Source organism: Mesoplodon densirostris, chromosome 6 (assembly GCF_025265405.1).
Source record: "Mesoplodon densirostris isolate mMesDen1 chromosome 6, mMesDen1 primary haplotype, whole genome shotgun sequence".
In the NCBI taxonomy this organism is placed as follows: domain Eukaryota; kingdom Metazoa; phylum Chordata; class Mammalia; order Artiodactyla; family Ziphiidae; genus Mesoplodon; species Mesoplodon densirostris.
Window position 1 is genome coordinate 121821796 of NC_082666.1, and position 21471 is coordinate 121843266.

Sequence of the window (21471 nt, forward strand, 5' to 3'; positions counted from 1 at the left end):
GGGAGGGGACAGGTGGTCTGGCACCGAAAGAAGAGCTGGGGGGAGGGGTCGGGGCCAAGGTAGCAAAGTCCGGGGTCCGATGCGGCGCGGGCCCACGTGGAGCGGGCGCTGAATCACTGCTGGGCTGTCTTCACCAGCCCCCATCCCCACGGCCCGGTACCCGCAGTCCCCGCCTCCTCGGCCGCCGCCTCCACTGGGCGGGGCCCTGGCCCAGGACCAGCCGCCGCGGCTATAAAGGGGCTGCGGCGAGGGCAGCAGAACGCTGTGCCAGCCACACGCCCCGAAGCCTCCAAGATGAGCTACACGCTGGACTCGCTGGGCAACCCGTCCGCCTACCGGCGGGTAACCGACACCCGCCCGAGCTTCAGCCGCGTCACCGGCTCCCCGTCCAGCGGCTTCCGCTCGCAGTCATGGTCCCGCGGCTCGCCCAGCACCGTGTCCTCCTCCTACAAGCGCAGCGCGCTGACCCCGCGCCTCACCTACAGCACGGCCATGCTCAGCTCCGCCGAGAGCAGCCTCGACTTCAGCCAGTCTTCGTCCCTGCTTAACGGCGGCTCTGGGCCGGGCGGCGACTACAAGCTGTCCCGCTCCAATGAGAAGGAGCAGCTGCAGGGGCTGAACGACCGCTTCGCGGGCTACATCGAGAAAGTGCACTACCTGGAGCAGCAGAACAAGGAGATCGAGGCGGAGATCCAGGCGCTACGGCAGAAGCAGGCCTCGCACGCCCAGCTGGGCGACGCGTACGACCAGGAGATCCGCGAGCTGCGCGCCACCCTGGAGCTGGTGAACCACGAGAAGGCTCAGGTACAGCTGGACTCGGACCACCTGGAAGAGGACATCCACCGGCTCAAGGAGCGCTTCGAGGAAGAGGCACGGCTGCGCGACGACACCGAGGCGGCCATCCGCGCGCTGCGCAAAGACATCGAAGAGTCGTCGCTGGTCAAGGTGGAGCTGGACAAGAAGGTGCAGTCGCTGCAGGATGAGGTGGCTTTCCTGCGGAGCAATCACGAGGAAGAGGTGGCCGACCTGCTGGCCCAGATCCAGGCGTCACACATCACCGTGGAGCGCAAAGACTACCTGAAGACAGACATCTCGTCGGCGCTGAAGGAGATCCGCTCCCAGCTCGAATGCCACTCGGACCAGAACATGCACCAGGCCGAAGAATGGTTTAAGTGCCGCTACGCCAAGCTCACCGAGGCTGCCGAGCAGAACAAGGAGGCCATCCGTTCCGCCAAGGAAGAGATCGCCGAGTACCGGCGCCAACTGCAGTCCAAGAGCATCGAGCTCGAGTCGGTGCGCGGCACCAAGGAATCCCTGGAGCGGCAGCTCAGCGACATCGAGGAGCGGCACAACCACGACCTTAGCAGCTACCAGGTAGGAACAGCGGCTGCGCGGCCAGCCTGCGCCAGCGCCAGCGCCGCGCGCCCCCGACACTCAGGCCCGCGCCCCGCCGCGCTCTCAGCCGCGCTCCCTAGCGGCCGCTGGCCGGCGCGCGCGCGCGCGACGCAGACCCAAGTTGGAAGCTCAAAGCGTCCTCGTCCCTCCCATCCCCTCCACAAGCCTCCCCCACGCACCATCCCCCGCTCGAAGACCCCTGACCGTTTTCAAAACGTGCTTCTTTTCCTTAGGAGTCCTAGTTTTGCACGCTTGCGCGTTTAAAGTAGGAGGTTTACATTCGGGTAGTTGGTAAAGCAGCAACTTTAGGATAGCTGTGCAGAAACTCATGTATTCTCAACTTTTCCAGCCGTGATCGGAAGAACTCCCAAAACTGGCTTCAGCCCAAAGGGCTCAGATGGGAAGGGCCAGGTCAGCCGTGGGGTTTCCCCATGCATGTGTGTGTTTCCCGCTGAGACCTGTTCTAGATCCGCTGGTCACAGTGCGTGGTGTGCCCGGGAAATGTCTACTTGTCTTACTGATTCTGTTTGTTCGTTTGTTTGTGAACTCCTTAGGTTATTTTAAGGGGGAACGGGGTCTGGGAGCGGTACCCGAGGTTTGCAAAGCTGGAGGGAGTCGAGGGAGGGGAGGAAGAAGGAGGAGGAGGAGGTACCAAGTGGTTCGCGAAAGAAGTGGCTGTTTGGAAGGATAAGTCTGTGGCTGTGTCTCTTTCAGGACACCATCCAGCAGTTGGAAAATGAGCTTCGGGGCACAAAGTGGGAAATGGCTCGTCATTTGAGAGAATACCAGGATCTCCTCAACGTCAAGATGGCTCTAGATATCGAGATCGCTGCATACAGGTACCGTGCTCGCGGCGGACGTGGCCGAAATAGTAGCCGCACTATAGAGGCCGTTTAGGCAGGAACCTTCACCACTTAAGTTAAAGCAAGCAGGGTTGCAGGAGTCTTGAATCAGTGCCAGGTTTTCTTCTTAATTAAAAAGTAATTAAAGAATTGCAACTTTTTATGCAGCTTTAAAAGAGTAAACAGTAGTTTAAATGTTTGAATAAAGTGTTTAGAGGAAGAGCACCGATTAATTTCAGTGCTTATGCTTAAACTTTTTTTATTTTAGTGAAACAATTGTTTTCAAATATTTGAAACAAAAACAGAATTTTAGTTTTTAATACTTCATCTAGTGCTTTCAGCTTTTCAACTGTGTAATGTCAAGGACAAACACCAGGACGTTCCATTTCTCGCTCAGTTACAGCTTACTATTGCCATCATCTGGCTGAGAATACATATGATTGATAGAATATATATTTTTTAATTTAGATTTATGTTGATAGATCTAGATATACATCCAGAGAAAGAGAAGAGATTATAAATATATTAACTGATGTCACCTTGCTGTTGACTAAATTCATAGGTGAAAATCCTTGACTAAATAGTTTTTTTTTTGGGGGGGGGGTGTTTTTCTTTTTGTTTTTTTACCAGTAAGATCATTCACATTACAAGAATAAATTGCACTCAGCTCAGAGCCATCTGTCTTTTCCGGAAAGCTAAATAGTTATATAAAATAGACATTTTATGATTAAAATCGCAGACCAGTTTATAACTTGATACGCACATATTAGCACCTAGCTATGATATATATAGCTTGAATTCTAATATATTCTAAATAGTTTTGTAAAATTTTTGAATGTTCGCTAAAAGACATTTAGTATACATCTTGAAAGTCCAAATGCTCAAGAACATCACTTAAGGCCTTTTTGGCTTCTAGGGAGCTTTTCAGTATATTCATGTTGCACCAAATGGATTGCGGCAGAGCTGAGATTTGGTAGCTGGGTGTAGTGAGTGGACTATTGGGCGTGGTTAGTTACTGCATTGGGTGACTGGCTGATTGTCCCTGAGAATCTGTTTCTGTCATTGAATAGGACACAATATACTAGTGAAATGATAGCAAGTGTTACTTCAAGTGATTCTATTTATCCAAAGGTATCTATCACGTTACACATACTGTAATGAAGTTCAGAAGACCCAATGAGATTTTCATTACGTCTTTTGCCTTCTTTGATTCTCTCCTTAGGAAACTCCTGGAGGGTGAAGAGACCAGATTTAGCACATTTGCAGGAAGCATCACTGGGCCGCTGTATACACACCGACAGCCCTCCATCACAATATCCAGTAAGATTCAGAAAACCAAGGTAGAGGCTCCCAAGCTAAAGGTCCAACACAAATTTGTCGAGGAGATCATAGAGGAAACCAAGGTGGAAGATGAGAAATCAGAAATGGAAGAAGCCCTGACGGCCATTGCAGAGGAATTGACAGTCTCCATGAAAGAAGAGGGCAAGGAAGAAGAGCCTGAAGAAAAGAAAGAGAAAAAAGAAGCCGAAGAAGAAGTTGTAGCTGCCAAGAAGTCTCCAGTGAAAGCTACTGCACCTGAACTTAAAGGAGAGGAGGAAGAGGGCAAAGAGGAAGAGGAAGAAGAGGAGGGCGCTAAATCAGACCAAGCTGAGGAAGGAGGATCTGAGAAGGAGGTTTCTAGTGAAAAAGAGGAAGGTGAGCAGGAAGAGGAAGGAGAAACGGAGGCTGAAGGTGAAGGAGAGGAAGCCGCCGAAGCTAAGGAGGAAAAGAAAATGGAGGAAAAGGGTGAAGAAGTGGCCCCCAAGGAGGAGCTCGTGGCAGAAGCCAAGGTGGAGAAGCCGGAGCAAGCCAAGTCCCCGGTGGCAAAGTCACCAGTGGAAGAGGTGAAGCCCAAAGCAGAAGCTGGAGCCGAGAAAGGAGAACAGAAAGAGGAGGAAGGGAAAGTGGAGGAAGAAAAGAAGGAAGAAGCAAAGGAAGCTCCCAAGGAAGAGAAGGGAGAGAAAAAGGAGGAGAAGCCAAAGGATGTGCCAGAGAAGAAGAAGGCTGAATCCCCAGTGAAGGAGGAAGTCGTGGAGGAGGTGGTCGCCAAATCAGTAAAGGTGAGCTTGGAGAAGGATGCCAAGGAGGAGGAAAAGCCACAGAAGCAGAAGGAGAAAGAGAAGGAGAAGGAGAAAGCGGAAGAGGTGGGGAAGAAGGAGGAGGGAGGTTTGAAGGAGTCCAGGAAGGAAGACATAGCCATCAATGGGGAGGTGGAAGGAAAAGACGAGAAAGAGCAGGAAACTAAGGAGAAGGGCAGTGGGGGAGAAGAGAAGAAAGGGGTTGTCACCAATGGGCTAGACGTGAGCCCAGCAGCTGAAAAGAAGGGTGGTGATAAAGGTGAGGAGAAAGGGGTGGTGACCAAAATGGTAGGAAAAACCACCAGTGAGGGGGGAGATGGTGCTACCAAGTATATCACCAAATCTGTAACCGTCACTCAAAAGGTCGAAGAGCATGAAGAGACCTTTGAGGAGAAATTAGTGTCTACTAAAAAGGTAGAGAAGGTCACTTCACACGCCGTAGTAAAGGAAGTCACCCAGAGTGACTAATAGATGAGTCCATTGCAAAAGGTTAAGCCATATGACAATTTCAAAATGCATGTGATTGACAGCTTCAAAACAGAACGGGTTCTCCCATGGGGGCTCCAGACATTGTATTTTACTTTGTGCAATATGAGGGACCTGCATGCAAGCTCAGGGTGCTCCCTCCCCAGTGTTTGGGCGATTCGAATGCATGATACTGTATGTACCTGGGGAAGTGGCCAATTTCCTAAGCTGTTGGAAGGGGGGCGCTTGGGGGGATGTCTTGAGGTATATTATGCAAAGAACCAACTGAGCCAAAAATAATAAATGAAACACAGAACTCTCTTAGCCTTAAGAAAGCTATATATGAATAATTATGTTTACCTCACTGGTGCATTTAAAAAGGACTTTGTTCGTGGGAGAACCTCGCTGACATGCAGTTTGCAACTTTTCATTGATTGATGTTAAGCGTCACAGCAGTAGTTGCTCAATAAAGGTCATATTGGAAACATAGTCAGTTGCTTGGTGTCATGTCATTTCAAAGTGAATTCTCCACCACTTGACCCTTTCTTTACCCTGAGCAGATTATTTGGGGGATTATAAGCAACTTGTATTTCTTATCACTATTTCCCTGAGAGCTGTTACTGGGAAAACATAAATGACAAAACATTTTCAGATGTCAAAATCTTTACTTAGCCCAATCTTCATCCCAAAATTTTTAAATTATATTTTTGAAATAAAAATAAAAGCATCTGGGCTTCTCTGGTGGCTCAGTGGTTAAGAGTCCGCCTGCCGATGCAGGGGACACAGGTTCGTGCCCCGGTCTGGGAAGATCCCACATGCCGCGGAGCAGCTAGGCCCGTGAGCCATGGCCGCTGAGCCTGTGCGTCCGGAGCCTGTGCTCCGCAACGGGAGAGGCCACAACAGTGAGAGGCCCGTGTACCGCAAAAAAATAAAATAAAAATAAAAAAAATAAATGCATCTGATAAAAAGGTAACATTGCGGGGGATGGAAGTCTTCAACCTCCAGGTGTTTAGATCCCAAACCGGAACTCAGAGAACCTCAAGGTGAGAGGGGCAATAAAGGAGCCTTAACTTGCTCCTATGGGGTTGGGACACAAAGGACCTCATGGCATTTATATCAATGTGTCCAGAAGAAGCAGGACTGGAACCTCTAACAGTCTTAACAAGAAACCTCCAGCCTCAGATGCATGGTTCTTGTATACACACACACATACACACACACACACACACCACACATGCACACAGGCTTACTTGCAGCACTGAGTCTTGATTTGGTCGATGGAGGTTTATACTTTCAGTGTTTTACTAATTGGGGGAAGTAATATTAAAAATAAACAATTTTTAAATTTAAAATTAAAAAAAAATTTAAAGGCCTGATCTTGACCGAGGAAATAATACAATGCCCTTTTCAAAATGTATCTGTTCTAAACCTTTAAAACCACTAATAGTATATTTGTTCCAAGTCTGTATTTCTTTTATCAATAAGGATCATCCCAATAATACAATCCTGGATGCTCTTTTCAATGGCTTTTCAAGATATTCCAATTTTAATCCCTAAATATGTCCAGGAAGTTTGTTGCTAATATCAATAATTGTAATGATGTTTCCCTATCATTAGCCCTTTGCCAATCCTCACAATTTTTGCTAGATCTGCATATCATTTGTACAAACTCTTGGTTACATTTTTTTCTTTAAAACAACCATGTTTTATGTTAATACAATGATTTTTCTAAAGCAATAATATCCATAACATCCAAAGTGAAACAAAATTTTTAAATATAATCAGCAAAAACTTACTCTAGTTATGTAGGATTTAAAAATCTGAAAAGAGCATACTGGAAAGATACAGCATAAATTCTAGGATGGAGGGATCAGCCAAAGAGGCACTGGTGGGAAAGACAGTCCCAGGAACAAAGAAAACAGAAATCCTCATGCAGTCACAGGGCTGACTGAATTTGAAGCTTTGTATCACTTCATTGACGGTTCAGAAAAAGAGCATGCATTTGCCTCACCCCGTAGCCCTCAGAGGAAGAAGCACTTTGACTGACAGTCCCACCAAGACTGATACCACTGATAAAGCAGCATTTCTCCAAAGAAAAGTCTGGGAGCTATTGCCTGAAGTAGGAATAGAGGCTGGATCTATAGGATAGGCTTCTTGAATTTTAAAATACCTACTAAATATATAGCCATTATTATAAAAATACTCACCTGTCTACACCTAAAACTCATTATCAGCACTGGCTCCTGAGTGTAGAAACCCCTTTTTGTAACATATAGTGTCTAAAAATAACAGGATCAATCAGCGACCACCCCGACCTCCAAAGGCCAGCACTAGAGACTTATCTCTTCAGCTCCTAATTTTATTTTCAATCATCTCATTTTCTTTCCTGAGAAGGAAAGAATTTAATAATATTTCTAAATACTCCAAAAGACAGACCATTGTTTTGCCCTCTGTAAAAATAATAGAACAGCATGCCTTTGATAAGCCAAGCAGACATTTCTAAATATCAAATTGCTTGATTGGTTCATAAACTTAAGAAATATTTACTGTGAACTATGGCTTGGGTATACAAGGATCTTCCCTTCCAGAATTCACTAATTCTATTGTCAATGCCAATTATTGCACTACTATTTAAAGAGAGAGCAATTTGAAGTTCATGTTTCCGAATATGTTGACAGGGAGAGACTAGGCACAAACCTCCAAGTGTTTAGGAAATTAGAATACCTTTTCTCTGCCTACAGTCAGCCCCTGGCTGCAGTGACATTAAGCCATTGAAAAATAGTATTTCTACTTTTCCAGTAAATTGTCTTAAAGATACTATTTTGTTTTAAATCTTGTAAGAAGTACTAAAGCTAATTAGTTCTCACTCTTCAAACATAAGGAAACTGAGGCATAGAATTTTTTTTTAACTTTCTCTAGGTCACACATCTAGTAGATAAAACCCACATAGTCCAGATCCAGACCACATATTCTTAACCCCCTGCACTACATTGCCCCTCAAATCCATCCATCATTGGCCACCTCAATTTATAAGGAGGTTCTGCTGCATTCACTTTTTTCTTTCCAGATTGAAAGAAAGAAAATAGATCTATGCCATGCATCTTTCATTTAATATGCTTACAAATCTCCTCACATTAAAAAAAATGATGCAATGGCAGTTTGCATCATGAGAAGAATAAAACATCCAGATATACATAAGTGGTGGTTCCTTCTACCACGACAGCTTGCAGTGTACAAAAATGTGGCAACCACTTTCCTGTGGTAACTTTAATATTCAATGGAAAAGGAAAGTGTTATTTCTAGCACCGCCTTCTATTGCCAGTCAGTGCAGAGACAGTATTCAAACATTGGGATATTCATTTCCACAACAAATAGGTTGGTCGTTCCAGTTTGGAGCAAGTTACTTTTTCTTGGTGGTTTATGTAATTTGCCCAAAGGAAAAGAGGAGCTATTTTTAAGTGAATTATTTTACCGAGTCTACACAACATTCATCTACCTCCAGGGTTCCTCTGCCCTTAGAAGTGTAAAGCTTTGGCAAAAGCACTGAATCTGAGTTCAAATCTCAGGTCTATAGACAGTAAAATTGTGTTGTGGGTTCATTATATGTAGCTTCTGCTACAGACTGAAGTTGGTGTCCCTTAACTTTGTATGTTAAATCTTAATGCCCAATGTGATGTTATTTGGATGTGGGGCCTTTATGAGATGATTAGATCATGAGAGTGGGGCCCTCATGAATGAGATTAGTGCCCTTGTAAAAGAGACCCCAGAGAGCTCCCTTGCCCCTTCCACCACATGGCAACATTGAGAAGACAGCCATCTATGAACCAGGATGAGGGCTTTCACCAGACACAGAATCATGGTACATTGATCTTGGACTTCCCAGCCTCCAGAGCTGTGAGAAATAAATTTCTGTTGTTTGTAAGCCACCCAGTCTATGACATTTTGTTACAGCAGCCCAAATTGACTAAGACAGCTTCCACTTCCTTATCTATAAAATACGGGTGCTAACATATTCTTCAAAAGGCTGCTAAGGTCATTAAATGAGATAACATCTGTGGAAAGTGCCTAGCACTATAACATGTATGTAGTAGCTGATCAAAATCATTTGTTGAATGAATTGGAAAAGGTACAGAATTTACTTAATTTGAAGATATTAGTTAGAACATTAGTTTCCTTATACATTATTTCAATACAGAATGCATTGCAATGAGTTTACAAAAATAAGTATACAAGATAAATAGATATGTATACATATCTATAATATGTGTATACATTGTACAATACTCTGTAATATATTCATTGTTCATATAGAGAATTTGGGTGGAAAATAATTACATTTTGCACTGCAATAAGCTATTGAAATTACTTAAACATTCAATAATCCACCTACATAATCATGGGGCTTAAAATTTTCTTAATGCAAATTATTTAAAACAATACTGAGAATAGGAGAGAGAAGCAGTTTTGCACTAGGCTTAGGAAGACAACTTTCGTTTTTTTTTCCTTTTTTTTTTTTTTTTTTTGGCTGCACATCATGTGGGATCTTAGTTCCCCAACCAGGGATCGAACCCACACCCCCTGCACTGGAATTGTGGAGACTTAACCACTGGACTGCCAGGGAAGTCCCTAGGAAGACAACTTTAAATCCCCAAATCCATATTGATTGTGCTCAACACCATCATGCAAGGGTCTCAGAGTTGTCTTCAATTTCTTATCTAAGGTAGTTTGAACACCATCACATCATACCTTCAATAAGTTATTGAGGACTTCCCTGGTGGCACAGTGGTTAAGAATCCACCTGCCAATGCAGGGGACACGGGTTTGAGCCCTGGTCCGGGAAGATCCCACATGATGAGGAGCAACTAAGGCCGTGCACCACAACTACTGAGCCCTCATGCCACAACTACTGAAGCTCACGTCCCTAGAGCCCGTGCTCTGCAACAAGAGAAGCCACCGCAGTGAGAAGCCTGCACACCTCAACGAAGAGTAGCCCCCACTCGCCACAACTAGACAAAGCCCACGTGCAGCAACGAAGACCCAACACAGCCAAAAATAAATAAATAAATTTATTTTTTAAAAAAAGTTACTGAGTCATTTCTGTAAGTCTAGTTAGCTTTCTTGTCTTAGGAGAAAGCATAGTTTTCAAAAATTAACAGGTGACTTGATCAAAAACCCTTTCTGGGGGGCTTAAGGGTAGGGTAATTGTTCTAAAGACCTAAATAGGAAGTTAGACAACTTACATAGGTCTCCATGCCTATAGCCTGGTTTGGGGGTGTGTTGTGGGGAGATCGGGGTGGGGGTGGGGGCGGGGAGTGGACAAGAGCACAGAATCAGGGTCCAAGAACTTGAGTGACAATATTATCTGCAGAAGGCAGACACAGGAGATTCCTGATTCTAAATTAAGATAATAGGATCACAAGTCAAAGGCCAAATGCAAATATCCTAGGTGCTATCTTTTGGCATTCTCACATTCATAAGAGATCAGGCCATGACAGCTAAAAGAAATGAAATTAGCCTCTTAGTCTAGTTGTTTCTCATTTCGTAAAGGAATTTTGGTGAGAAGAGTGAAATACCAGTTCACATTAGGGCATCTGAATTTTTTTTTTTTTTTTTTTGGCCACGCAACTTGTGGGATCTTAGTTCCCCCGACCAGGACTGAACCCAGGCCACAGCAGTGAAAGCTCCAGAGTCCTTACCACTGGACCACCAGGGAACTCCCTGAATATTCTTAATTTTAATTATTTATAATCACAGCCAGAAAAACACAGATAGGTTGGAAACAGAGTAGTATAGCAGGAAGAGGTTTCTTTGCCCTTAGACTTGGGAAGCTTGGACCTCAGTGTAAGTCACAATACCCCATAAACCTCCCTTTTTTTTTTTTTTTTTTTCCTTGCGATATGCGGGCCTCTCACTGTTGCGGCCTCTCCCGTTGCGGAGCACAGGCTCCGGACGCGCAGGCTCAGCGGCCATGGCTCACGGGCCCAGCCGCTCCACGGCATGTGGGATCTTCCCGGACCGGGACACGAACCCGTGTCCCCTGCACCGGCAGGCGGACTCCCAACCACTGCGCCACCAGGGAAGCCCAAACCTCCCATTTTAACATGGAAAACTCGAGAATGGTTTGAATCCTAAGACAATGCTTTTAAATATTTCTCAATTTAGACACCTAAAATTTACCTGTAACCAGAAAGAATATTTCAGCTAAATGAAACTTTGCACTTGAAATATCATGTGCTAATAATTAGAAGAATAAAAACGTACAAGTTAGTAAGTTACATCCACATAAATATGTGAATATTCAAAAGAAAAAGAGGCAGCTGTCCTCCCTTTTCTCCAGATTTCATTCTGATCAAGGCTGCCTAGTTGTTTCTGGACTGGCTTTCTGAATGGCCTAAATAAAATCACAAATGTAAGATGGTATAACAATGTCTGGCAAATATTAGGTGCCCAGTGAATGATTAGTTCTCCTTGCCATTATTATTATTATTAAATAATAATTATAAATAAATATCTTAAAATGTATTAATTTAAATGCACTGTATATCAAATTATCGTGTCTATAAGAGATACACACAAAATTCAATCTATAGCAAAACCTCAAGAGGTAGAAGAGTTAGATACACTTAAACTTTACTTAATATTTGTTACTTAGAATCATAGAATCTTGAAGGTTCCATTAGTTTCTGATATTGAACTCCCCTTTTTCATGCCTGAAAAGTAGTTGCCTACCCTAGAACTGAACATCTACAGTGACAGGAAAATTACTTTGTTTTGATGCATCTATGAGGAAACTTTGACTGTTGGCAAAGCCTTCTTGTCACTGTTCCAATATCTGACCCCCTACAATTTTACCCACTGGTGCAAATTCTGAGAAGTTTTAGGAATCACTGTTCCCTTTTCCCCAGAACAGACATTTAGAGAGGCGAAGGCCCGTGTCCGAATCCAAATAGTTCATCACAGTAATAACAATTGTTGAGTTTATTACATATCAGGCCCTTTGCCTATAATAAATCATTGAATCCTTATAACAAACATATATGCAGGAATTATTTTTATTGCCATTTCTTGCAGAAGTTTGGGCATAAAGATTAGAACTCAGGCCTTTCTCTTATCGGACCCACATTGTTTCCACTTCATACTTTTATAGAAAAGATAACAAATACTATATATTCTGTATTTACTTATCCCTGGAATAAGCCTTCTACCTATGAGGACTCACCTGCCCTAAGCAGTCCCTGTTATCAATTGTTTAGCTTATGGGGAAATTAACTAACCTCTGGGAGTGTTACCTGAAAACTCACTGGTAAGTGGTAAGAACTTCACATTCATCATCACTTCCCTTGGGTTATAATCTGGTTTTCATTATTCTGTGCCTGATTATATAACTTTATTTTGTGGAATCATATTCACTAAATAAAATAGGTTAATATTTTATTGATGCGTGAGGCACTTCATCTATTTTTCCATTTCTCAGACTTTTAAGGAGGCAATGAACAAACAAAATGAATGTTTCTTCTATGAGTTAGTCACCTACAGCATAGAACTGGTTCTGCAGGGTACAGCAACGTGTACCTGCCTGTCATCTTTGACCAACAATTTGTTCCTCAGTGATAGCAACAAGGAAAATATTTCAATTGGATTAAAGTGATTAAATACCAAGTGAAATTATTTCTATGCATCAGCAGTTAGTTTTGTATATTTTTAATAAAGTATGCCTTGAACATAACATGTTAGAAATTTGGACAAATTTGGACATATCACTTCCACATCCTACCCAGTATAATCTGTTACTATCATAGCTTGAGATGAAATTTCCTTTGCTGGGCATTATTGCCCAGCTTAATAATCGCCATGCCCCTGTGAAAGCAGTTAACCATGTCCACCCACTGATTCGTTCCCTTGGCCTGTTAGAATGAGCATTATAACTAGAAGCAAATCATGTGTCCATGACATTTGGAGAGCTGATGCCCATCTTTATTCTTTATCAGCCACCCATGAAATAGCCACCAGTGTTTCTAAAGTTATCACTTTCTCATTAGCAATTAGCAAGTTGCTTTGGTTCATATTCTTAGAGATTTGCTTACAGTTCTCAGGAAGAAACGTGGCTCTTAATATCCTCATGAAGAGAGGCAACATACAAGGCCCATGGAGGAAAAGTGAAAGAGCTTCCAAAGTATCTATCTTCTCCTCCAATTTAGTAGAAAAAAAGTAAACTCTTAATAGGAAAAGGAGGAAGACTTGTCAAAAATGAAAATAGTTGATAACATTAAAAACTTGTACCTTGCCCACATTAACGTTCAAAATACCATGTGTTATCAGAAAAGGAAAAAGAGAAAGATAAACACGGGGAGATCACCTTCCTCACCACAGATACACCAGAAATACAGCTACACGTGGAACAACTCCTACAGAACACCTACTGAACGCTAGCAGAAGACTTCAGACCTCCCAAAAGGCAAGAAACTCCCCACGTACCTGGGTTGGGCAAAGCGGAGAGATTCCCGCACAGGGGATCGGTGCCAACCAGCACTCACCAGCCCGAGAGGCTTCTCTGCTCACCCGCCGGGGCGGGTGGCGCTGGGAGCTGAGGCTCGGACTTCAGTCGGAGCGCAGGGAGAGGACTGGGGCTGGCGGCGTGAACACAGCCTGAAGGGGCTGGTGCGCCACGGCTAGCCGGGAGGGAGTCCAGGAAAAAGTCTGGACCTGCCGAAGAGGCAAGAGACTTTTTCTTCCCTCTTTGTTTCCTGGTGTGTGAGGAGAGGGGATTAAGAGCGCTGCTTAAAGGAGTTCCAGAGACGGGCGCGAGCCGCGGCTAAAAGCGCGGACAGGCGTGGGACGCTGGGGCTGCTGCTGCCGCCGACCAAGAGGCCTGTGTGCAAGCACAGGTCACTGCCCACGCCCCCCTTTGGGGGAGCCTGTGCAGCCCGCCACTGCCGGGGTGCCGGTATCCAGGGGCTGCTTCCTCAGGAGAACGCACGGCGCGCCTCGGGCTGGTGCAACGTCACGCCGCCCTCTGACGCCACACGCTCGCCCCGCCTCCGTACCCGTCCCCCCCCCCACACCCTGAGTGAGCCAGAGTCCCCGAAGCGGCTGCTCCTTTAACCCTGTCCTGTCTGAGCAAAGAACAGACGCCCTCCAGCGACCAACATGGAGAGGCGGGGCCAAATCCAAAGCTGAGACCCGGGAGCTGTGAGAACAAACAAGAGAAAGGGAAATCTCTCGCAGCAGCCTCAGAAGCAGCGGATTAAAGCTCCACAACCAACTTGACGTACCCTGCATCTGTGGAATACATGAATAGACAACGAATTATCCCAAATTGAGGAGCCAGGAGGCAGTGCTGTGCCTCTGAGGTGGGAGACCCAACTTCAGGACAGTGGTCCACAAGAGACCTCCCAGCTCCAGATAATATCAAATGGCGAGAATCTTCCAGAGATCTCCATCTCAACACCAGCACCCAGCTTCACTCAACGACCAGCAAGTTACAGTGCTGGACACCCTATGCCAAAGACAGGAACACAACCCCACCCATTAGCAGAGAGGCTGCCTAAAATCATAAAAAGTCCACAGACACCCCAAAACACACCACCAGACGTGGAACTGCCCACCAGAAAGACAAGATCCAACTTCATGCACCAAAACACAGGCACTAGTCCCCTCCACCAGGAAGCCTACACAACCCACTGAACAAACCTTAGCCACTGGGGACAAACACCAAAAACAACAGGAACTACGCACCTGCAGCCTGCAAAAAGGAGACCCCAAACACAGTAAGATAAGCAAAATGAGAAGACAGAAAAACACACAGCAGGAGAAGGAGCAAGATAAAAACCCACCAGACCTAACAAATGAAGAGGAAATAGGCAGTCTACCTGAAAAAGAATTCAGAATAATGATAGTAAAGATGATCCAAAATCTTGGAAATAGAAGAGACAAAATTCAAGAAACATTTAACAAGGGGCTAGAAGAACTAAAGATGAAACAAGCAATGATGAACAACATAATAAATGAAATTAAAAATACTCTAGAAGGGATCAATAGCAGAATAACTGAGGCAGAAGAATGGATAAGTGACATGGAAGATAAAATAGTGGAAATAACTACTGCAGAGCAGAAGAAAGAAAAAAGAATGAAAAGAACTGAGGACAGTCTCAGAGACCTCTGGGACAACATTAAATGCACCAACATTCGAATTATAGGGGTTCCAGAAGAAGAAGAGAAAAAGAAAGGGACTGAGAAAATATTTGAAGAGATTATAGTTGAAAACTTCCCTAATATGGGAAAGGAAATAATTAGTCAAGTCCAGGAAGCACAGAGAGTCCCATACAGGATAAATCCAAGGAGAAACACGCCAAGACACATATTAATCAAACTGTCAAAAGTTAAATACAAAGAAAACATATTAAAAGCACAAGGGAAAAACAACAAATAACACACAAGGGAATCCCCATCAGGTTAACAGCTGATCTTTCAGCAGAAACTCTGCAAGCCAGAAGGGACTGGCAGGACATATTTAAAGTGATGAAGGAGAAAAACCTGCAACCAAGATTACTCTACCCAGCAAGGATCTCATTCAGATTTGATGGAGAAATTAAAACCTTTACAGACAAGCAAAAGCTGAGAGAGTTCAGCACCACCAAACCAGCTTTACAACAAATGCTAAAGGATCTTCTCTAGGCAAGAAACACAAGAGAATGAAAAGACCTACAATAACAAACCTAAAATAATTTTTAAAATGGTAATAGGAACATACATATTGATAATTACCTTAAATGTAAATGGATTAAAAGCTCCAACCAAAAGACATAGATTGGCGGAATGGATACAAAAACAAGACCTGTATATATGCTGTCTACAAGAGACCCACTTCAGACCTAGGGACACATACAGACTGAAAGTGAGGGGATGGAAAAGGATATTCCATGCAAAAGGAAATCAACAGAAAGTTGGAGTAGCAATTCTCATATCAGACAAAATAGACTTTAAAACAAAGATATTACAAGAGACAAAGAAGGACACTACACAATGATCAAGGGATCAATGAAAGAAGAAGATATAACAATTGTAAATATTTATGCATCCAACGAAGGAGCACCTCAATACATAAGGCAAATACTAACAGCTATAAAAGGGGAAATCGACAGTAACACACTCATAGTAGGGGAATTTAACAACCCACTTTCACCAATGGACAGATCATCCAAAATGAAAATAAATAAGGAAACACAAGCTTTAAATGATACGTTAAACAAGATGGACTTAATTGATATTTATAGGACATTCCATCCAAAAACAGCAGAATACACATTTTTCTCAAGTGCTCATGGAACATTCCCCAGGATAGATCATATCTTGGGTCACAAATCAAGCCTTGGTAAATTTAAGAAAATGGAAATTGCATCAAGTGTCTTTTCAGACCACAACTCTATGAGACTAGGTATCAATTACAGGAAAAGATCTGTAAAAAATACAAACACATGGAGGCTAAACAATACACTACTTAATAATGAAGTGATCACTGAAGAAATCAAAGAGTAAATCAAAAATACCTAGAAACAAATGACAATAGAGACACGACAACCCAAAACCTATGGGATGCAGCAAAAGCAGTTCTAAGAGGGAAGTTTATAGCAATACAATCCCACCTTAAGAAACAGGAAACATCTCGAATAAACAAGCTAACCTTACACCTAAAGCAATTAGAGAAAGAAGAACAAAAACACCCCAAAGTTAGCAGAAGGAAAGAAATCATAAAAATCAGATCAGAAATAAATGAAAAAGAAATGAAGGAAATAATAGCAAAGATCAATAAAACTAAAAGCTGGTTCTTTGAGAAGATAAACAAAATTGATAAACCATTAGCCAGACTCATCAAGAAAGAAAGGGAGAAGACTCAAGTCAATAGAATTAGAAATGAAAAAGGGGAACAACTGACACTGCAAAAATACAAAAGATCATGAGAGATTACTACAAGCAACTCTATGTCAATAAAATGGACAACCTGGAAGAAATGGAGAAATTATTAGAAATGCACAACCTGCCAAGATGAAATCAGGAAGAAACCGAAAATATGAACAGACCAATCACAAGCACTGAAATTGAAACAGTGATAAAACATATTCCAACAAACAAAACCCCAGGACCACATGGCTTCACAGGCGAATTCTATCAAACATTTAGAGAAGAGCTAACCCCTATCCTTCTCAAACTCTTCGAAAATATAGCAGAGGGAGGAACACTCCCAAACTCATTCTACGAGGCCACCATCACCTTGATACCAAAACCAGACAAGGATGTCACAAAGAAACAAAACTACAGGCCAATATCACTGATGAACATAGATGCAAAAATCCTCAACAAAATACTAGCAAACAGAATCCAACAGCACTTTAAAAGGATCATACACCATGATCAAGTGGGGTTTATTCCAGGAATGCAAGGATTCTTCAATATATGCAAATCAATCAACATGATACACCATATTAACAAATTGAAGGAGAAAAACCATATGATCATCTCAATAGATGCAGAGAAAGCTTTCGACAAAATTCAACACCCACTTATGATAAAAACCCTGCAGAAAGTAGGCATAGAGGGAACTTTCCTCAACATAATAAAGGCCATATATGACAAAGCCACAGCCAACATTGTCCTCAATGGTGAAAAACTGAAACCATTTCCACTAAGATCAGGAACAAGACAAGGTTGCCCATTCTCACCACTCTTATTCAACATAGTTTTGGAAGTTTTAGCCACAGAAATCAGAGAAGAAAAGGAAATAAAAGGAATCCAAATCAGAAAAGAAGAAGTAAAGCTGTCACTGTTTGCAGATGACATGATACTATACATAGAGAATCCTAAAGATGCTACCAGAAAACTACTAGAGCTAATCAATGAATTTGGTAAAGTAGCAGGATACAAAATTAATGCACAGAAATCTCTGGCATTCCTATATACTAATGATGAAAAATCTGAAAGTGAAATCAAGAAAACTCTCCCAGGGGCCTCCCTGGTGGCGCAAGTGGTTGGGAGTCCGCCTGCCGATGCAGGGGATACGGGTTCGTGCCCCGGTCTGGGAGGATCCCATATGCCGCGGAGCGGCTGGGCCCGTGAGCCATGGCCGCTGAGCCTGCGCGTCCGGAGCCTGCGCGTCCGGAGCCTGTGCTCTGCAGTGGGGGAGGCCACAACAGTGAGAGGCCCGCATACCGCAAAAAAAAAAAAAAAAAAAAAGAAAACTCTCCCATTTACCATTGCAACAAAAAGAATAAAATATCTAGGAATAAACCTACCTAAGGAGACAAAAGACCTGTATGCAGAAAATTATAAGACATTGATGAAAGAAATTAAAGATGATACAAATAGATGGAGAGACATACCATGTTCTTGGATTGGAAGAATCAACATTGTGAAAATGACTCTACTACCCAAAGCAATCTACAGATTCAATGCAATCCCTATCAAACTACCACTGGCATTTTTCACAGAACTAGAACAAAAAATTTCACAATTTGTATGGAAACACAAAAGACCCTGAATAGCCAAAGCAATCTTGAGAACGAAAAATGGAGCTGGAGGAATCAGGCTCCCTGACTTCAGACTATACTACAAAGCTACAGTAATCAAGACAGTATGGTACTGGCACAAAAACAGAAAGATAGATCAATGGAACAGGATAGAAAGCCCAGAAATAAACCCACGCACATATGGTCACCTTATCTTTGATAAAGGAGTCAGGAATGTACAGTGGAGAAAGGACAGTCTCTTCAATAAATGGTGCTGGGAAAACTGGACAGGGACATGTAAAAGTATGAGATTAGATCACTCCCTAACACCATACACAAAAATAAGCTCAAAATTGATTAAAGACCTAAATGTAAGGCCAGGAACAATCAAACTCTTAGAGGAAAACATAGGCAGAACACTCTATGACATAAATCACAGCAAGATCCTTTTTGACCCACCTCCTAGAGAAATGGAAATAAAAACAAAAATAAACACATGGGACCTAATGAAACTTCAAAGCTTTTGCACAGCAAAGGAAACCATAAACAAGACCAAAAGACAACCCTCAGAATGGGAGAAAATGTTTGCAAATGAAGCAACTGACAAAGGATTAATCTCCAAAATTTATAAGCAGCTCATGCAGCTCAATAACAAAAAAACAAACAACCCAATCCAAAAATGGGCAGAAGACCTAAATAGACATTTCTCCACAGAAGATATACAGACTGCCAACAAACACATGAAAGGATGCTCAACATCTTTAATCATTAGAGAAATGCAAATCAAAACTACAATGAGATATCATCTCACACCAGTCAGAATGGCCATCATCAAAAAATCTAGAAACAAATGCTGGAGAGGGTGTGGAGAAAAGGGAACACTCTTGCACTGCTGGTGGGAATGTGAATTGGTACAGCCACTATGGAGAACAGTATGGAGGTTCCTTAAAAAACTACAAATAGAACTACCATATGACCCAGCAATCCCACGACTGTGCATATACCCTGAGAAAACCATAATTCAAAAAGAGTCATGTACCAAAATATTCATAGCAGCCCTATTTACAATAGCCCGGAGATGGAAACAACCTAAGTGTCCATCATCGGATGAATGGAAAAAGAAGGAGTGGCACATATATACAATGGAATATTACTCAGCCATAAAAAGAAACGAAATTGAGCTATTTGTAATGAGGTGGGTGGACCTAGAGTCTGTCATACAGAGTGAAGTAAGTCAGAAAGAGAAACACAAATACTGTATGCTGACACATATATATGGAATTTAAGAAAAAAATGTCATGAAGAACCTAGGGGTAAGACAGGAGTAAAGACACAGACCTACTAGAGAATGGACTTGAGGATATGGGGAGGGGGAAGGGTAAGCTGTGACAAAGCGAAAGAGAGGCATGGACATATATACCAAACGTAAGGTAGAGAGCTAGTGGGAAGCAGCCGCTTAGTACAGGGAGATCAGCTCGGTGCTTTGTGACCGCCTGGAGGGGTGGGATAGGGAGGGTGGGAGGGAGACGCAAGAAGGAGGGGATATGGGAACAGATGTATATGTATAACTGATTCATTTTGTTATAAAGCAGAAAGTAACACACCATTGTTAAGCAATTACACTCCAATAAAGATGTAAAAAAAAAAGAAAAAGACGCAGTAATGCAGGTAGTGGTTCAGGCAGGTAGCAGTGGAGGCACCGAGAGGTGGTCAGACTCTGGATACATTTTGTAGGGAGGGACCATAGGACTTCTTACTGGAATGAACTTGGGTGGTGAGAGAAAGAAAGGAGTCAAGGTTGACAGCATGGCTTTTGTCCTGGTGAATGGAAGAAAGCACTGGTCATTATAATTCCACTGGTGTGACACTTGGGGGGAACTTAAGGCAAATAATTTAACATGACCTCCTCTTCTGCATTTGAATATATCTTTCCAAATGGTAAAGTAAATATACACAATAGAGAATTTTTAAAGATTTTCATTGAAGGATGCCATATAATAAAAAAAATTTCCATCTGTATATTAATTTGAGGTTTTAAAAATAAATAAATTGATTGATTGATTGAAAAAAAAAGAAAAGGAAAAAGATACATAATTCACTGCCAAGGTAACATGCCATTCCGTTCCGGACTTGGCATGCCGTTGCGCGTACATTTCACGAGTCGGAGAGGAATACATCCCAGTGGCACAGTATCCCTGCCCCTTTTGCTGCCACTTTAGAGCAGGACCAGTAACTGAAGGGCTCCTCCTCCAAACACCGCCCCCCCAACCTCCACTTGTAATTATAAAGGCAGTGTCTGAAAAGTCACATTTAGGCTCCAAAACCTTGAAGCTTTTTCCCATTTCCATTGTTTTTGGAGACACTGGCTCACAGAACCTTGGCTTCATGTTATTTATTTGGCTTTCCCCCCAGATCTCTGCAGACAACCAAAGCAATATAAGAAGTACAACACAACTTTTGAGACCACAGTTTTTGGTGTGTGTTCGGAACTTAGCTAGAATCTCAGTTCTGAACTTGTAGCTGAGTGAGTCAGGGGCCAGTCAGGAGGGCAAAAGCACAAAAATATACTAAGGGTTTCAAACAGAATGGAATTTAATGCAGGAAATGGCACCACAAAGTGAAAGAAAAGTTGAGGAGACAAAATGTGATATATTAGTCGGCTTGTTTATTACAGATAACAAAATAACATAGACTGGCGACTTCAGAAACAGAAATTTATTTTCTCACAGTTCTAGAGGCTAGAAATCCAAGAGCAGGGTGCCAGCGTGCTCAGGTTCTGGTAAGAGCTCCCTTGCTGGCTTCCTTACAGACAGACACTTTCTCACTGTGTCCTTACATGGCAGGGAGAGAGAGAGCTAGCTCTTTCCAGTCTCTTTTTTTTTTTTTAACATCTTTATTGGGGTATAATTGCTTTACAATGGTGTGTTAGTATCTGCTTTATAACAAAGTGAATCAGCTATACATATACATATGTTCCCATATCTCCTCCCTCTTGCATCTCCCTCCCTCCCACCATTCCTGTCCCACCCCTCTAGGTGGTCACAAAGCACCGAGCTGATCTCCCTGTGCTATGCGGCTGCTTCCCACTAGCTATCTATTTTGCATTTGGTAGTGTATATATGTCCATGCCACTCTCTCACTTCTTCCCAGCTT

General features: G+C 43.0%; 1 protein-coding gene across 1 annotated transcript; it reads left to right on the top strand.

The window, feature by feature from the left end:
• Positions 1–294: 294 nt before the first annotated feature.
• On the top strand, positions 295–4822 carry NEFM (neurofilament medium chain). Its single transcript, XM_060101449.1, has 3 exons — positions 295–1374; positions 2110–2234; positions 3460–4822. The coding sequence occupies exons 1-3, from the start codon at positions 295–297 to the stop codon at positions 4820–4822; spliced, it is 2568 nt and encodes an 855-aa protein (XP_059957432.1).
• Positions 4823–21471: the final 16649 nt, after the last annotated feature.